Source organism: Aplysia californica, unplaced genomic scaffold (assembly GCF_000002075.1).
Source record: "Aplysia californica isolate F4 #8 unplaced genomic scaffold, AplCal3.0 scaffold00263, whole genome shotgun sequence".
NCBI lineage: Eukaryota > Metazoa > Mollusca > Gastropoda > Aplysiida > Aplysiidae > Aplysia > Aplysia californica.
In genome coordinates, this window is record NW_004797533.1 from 904,846 (window position 1) to 906,946 (window position 2,101).

Genomic DNA, 2,101 nt, shown 5'->3' on the forward strand with positions numbered 1-2,101 from the left:
TGGTTCGTGACGTCATGGGGCGGTCGCTGTGTGTTGACCAGTGAATGGCCTCTTGCGTGAGCGGGTACTGGTCTTTGGGCCGGTCTGACAGTGTGGGGAGTACAAAGCGTTAATCATAAGGCATCCTAATTATGGGTTTGGCTTGCTGATTGGTTGATTTTTCTCTCAGTTAATGTCTTAATGAATGAATGTCCCTGATATTGAACAGTGACATTTATGTGTGGTGACCAGGTGAAGGGAGAGGATACTAAGGAAGACTTGGAAATATTACCAAAGTAAGATATGTGCTGTTTGACGAGGTTTTGTCACTCCTTTTGGATTTATTCTCGACGGCCAAACCTCGCGGTTTGAGTTTGTGAGAGCTATGTCAGCGAACATTCTGACCTGACTGACTGATCTCACACCTCTGAACTTGTAAAAAAGGACAGTTTAGAATAATTACTTTTCCCTCAAGCGGCGGTTTTGTGATCGTGTAGGCCTACGTGTGTGCACGTACTTGTGTTTGCCTGTCTGTGCGTGTGAGGATTACCTGGGCGTGACGTCATGTCCAGTCTGTCACGTGACCGGCCGTCCTCGGCCTCAGAGAAGGTCCGGCGGCCCCGGGACGTGGTCAGGCGGGGGCGGTTCTTTTCCGAGAAATCGTCCGCCAAGGCCAAGGACGCTGGCAAGGATAGCAGTGTCAAGGACACGTCCAAGGTGGAGCAGTTTCAGGAGAACGAAGAGAGGTAAGTGGGAGAGAGAGAGAGAGAGAGAGAGAGAGAGAGAGAGAGAGAGAGAGAGAGAGAGAGAGAGAGAGAGAGAGAGAGGGTGTGCGTGTGTGTGTGTTGGAGAATAGGGAAAATGAGCGGACAAAGAATGAGGGGAGAAAAGAGGGCTAGGGTTCAGGTTGGAAATGACTACGGGGAAAAAAGGGAGAATTGAAGAAGATGTAGTTACTTGTGCGAAAACATAAAGGGATCTGAAAACCGTCTCTATATTATCAACCGAAATTCAATTACGCGTTTCTTAATGGAAACTTTTCTCTAGCTAATTGGCGAGAGTTATTGCTTTGACCTCGATAGGATAATGTCATAATATACAGCCACGCTTCGTATGACATCCGTCATTTCTTCACACTGTGTGGTTCTTTAGAATTCCCAGAAGTTTTTTTTCACAAAGAGACTTTCGACAATTTGCTGCCTCGCGGCTTGAAGTTGCAGCGCAGAGAAGGAACTTCTTTATCAAGAAAGACATTTATTGTTAAACAAAAGAATTGATCTGATCAGACACTAAGCTAATAGATCTAAAGGGGAGGGTGCCAATTGGCCCAATCGGATCGGTTCGGTTCGATTTGTAGGCGGGGCTGGCCAGATTGAGGGGGTAAAGTGGCACAAACCGAAGGGAAACTATCAGAGCCGCGCACTTTTTTACAATATCGATACAATTAGATTGCCGATTCCATCAAACTGTTACAGTCCCCTTGACATAATTACTCTGTACAGCCCCCATCCAACTATATTCGTCTTTCTGCCGACGTAAAGCGACTTCCAGACCGTTTCTAAGCTGAAACTAAAATCACAGACCAAATAGAAAGGCACTACCAATGTACGCAGATGGACAAGTCTCACAACTTCACAATATTTATCATGAATGAGCCAGACAATTCTGCCCCAACTCTTAAAAAATCCCCCCAGTCCAGTAGATATGTTTTTATACTTGAAAGCCTATTTTTTTCAATACAAAGTCTAAATTATATCTGGTGCTCTTTGCTTCAGATGGCGTTGCAGTCAGCTTTGAAGCTCTCTTTCGCTTCTCCAGAAGAAGAGTAGGAAAGCACCTCCTTGCGTGCGCAGACCGACTGCTGTTCATCAGCTGTTCGTTTTAGTTCAGTGCGGAGTTTTAGGTTTTTTTGTTTTATTTTAATGACCTCTCGCCTATCATTCTAAAGTCAAATTAAATGAAGAAAACAGTCAACCCTTCCGCCGGAAGAGGTTTTTTGTCTTCCGAAATTTGAATTCTTATATATTTAAAAACTTGTCAGTTTCATTTTGATTTTTTAAAATACAAGTAGGGTGACTCTGTCCGCAAAGGGTGCGCATTTGCGAAGAGGGCGCCACCGAAT

At 44.7% G+C, this 2,101-nt stretch overlaps 1 protein-coding gene across 1 annotated transcript in view; it reads left to right on the forward strand.

Moving 5' to 3' along the window:
* Nucleotides 1-208: 208 nt before the first annotated feature.
* LOC101852100 (disabled homolog 2-interacting protein) overlaps nt 209-2,101 on the forward strand; it is a gene marked incomplete at both ends in the record, with an annotated part of 79,851 nt that continues 77,958 nt past the window's right edge. Inside the window, 1 exon segment of the mRNA XM_005100875.3 lies at nt 209-725. Within this exon segment, the coding sequence (XP_005100932.2) occupies nt 544-725 (182 nt within the window).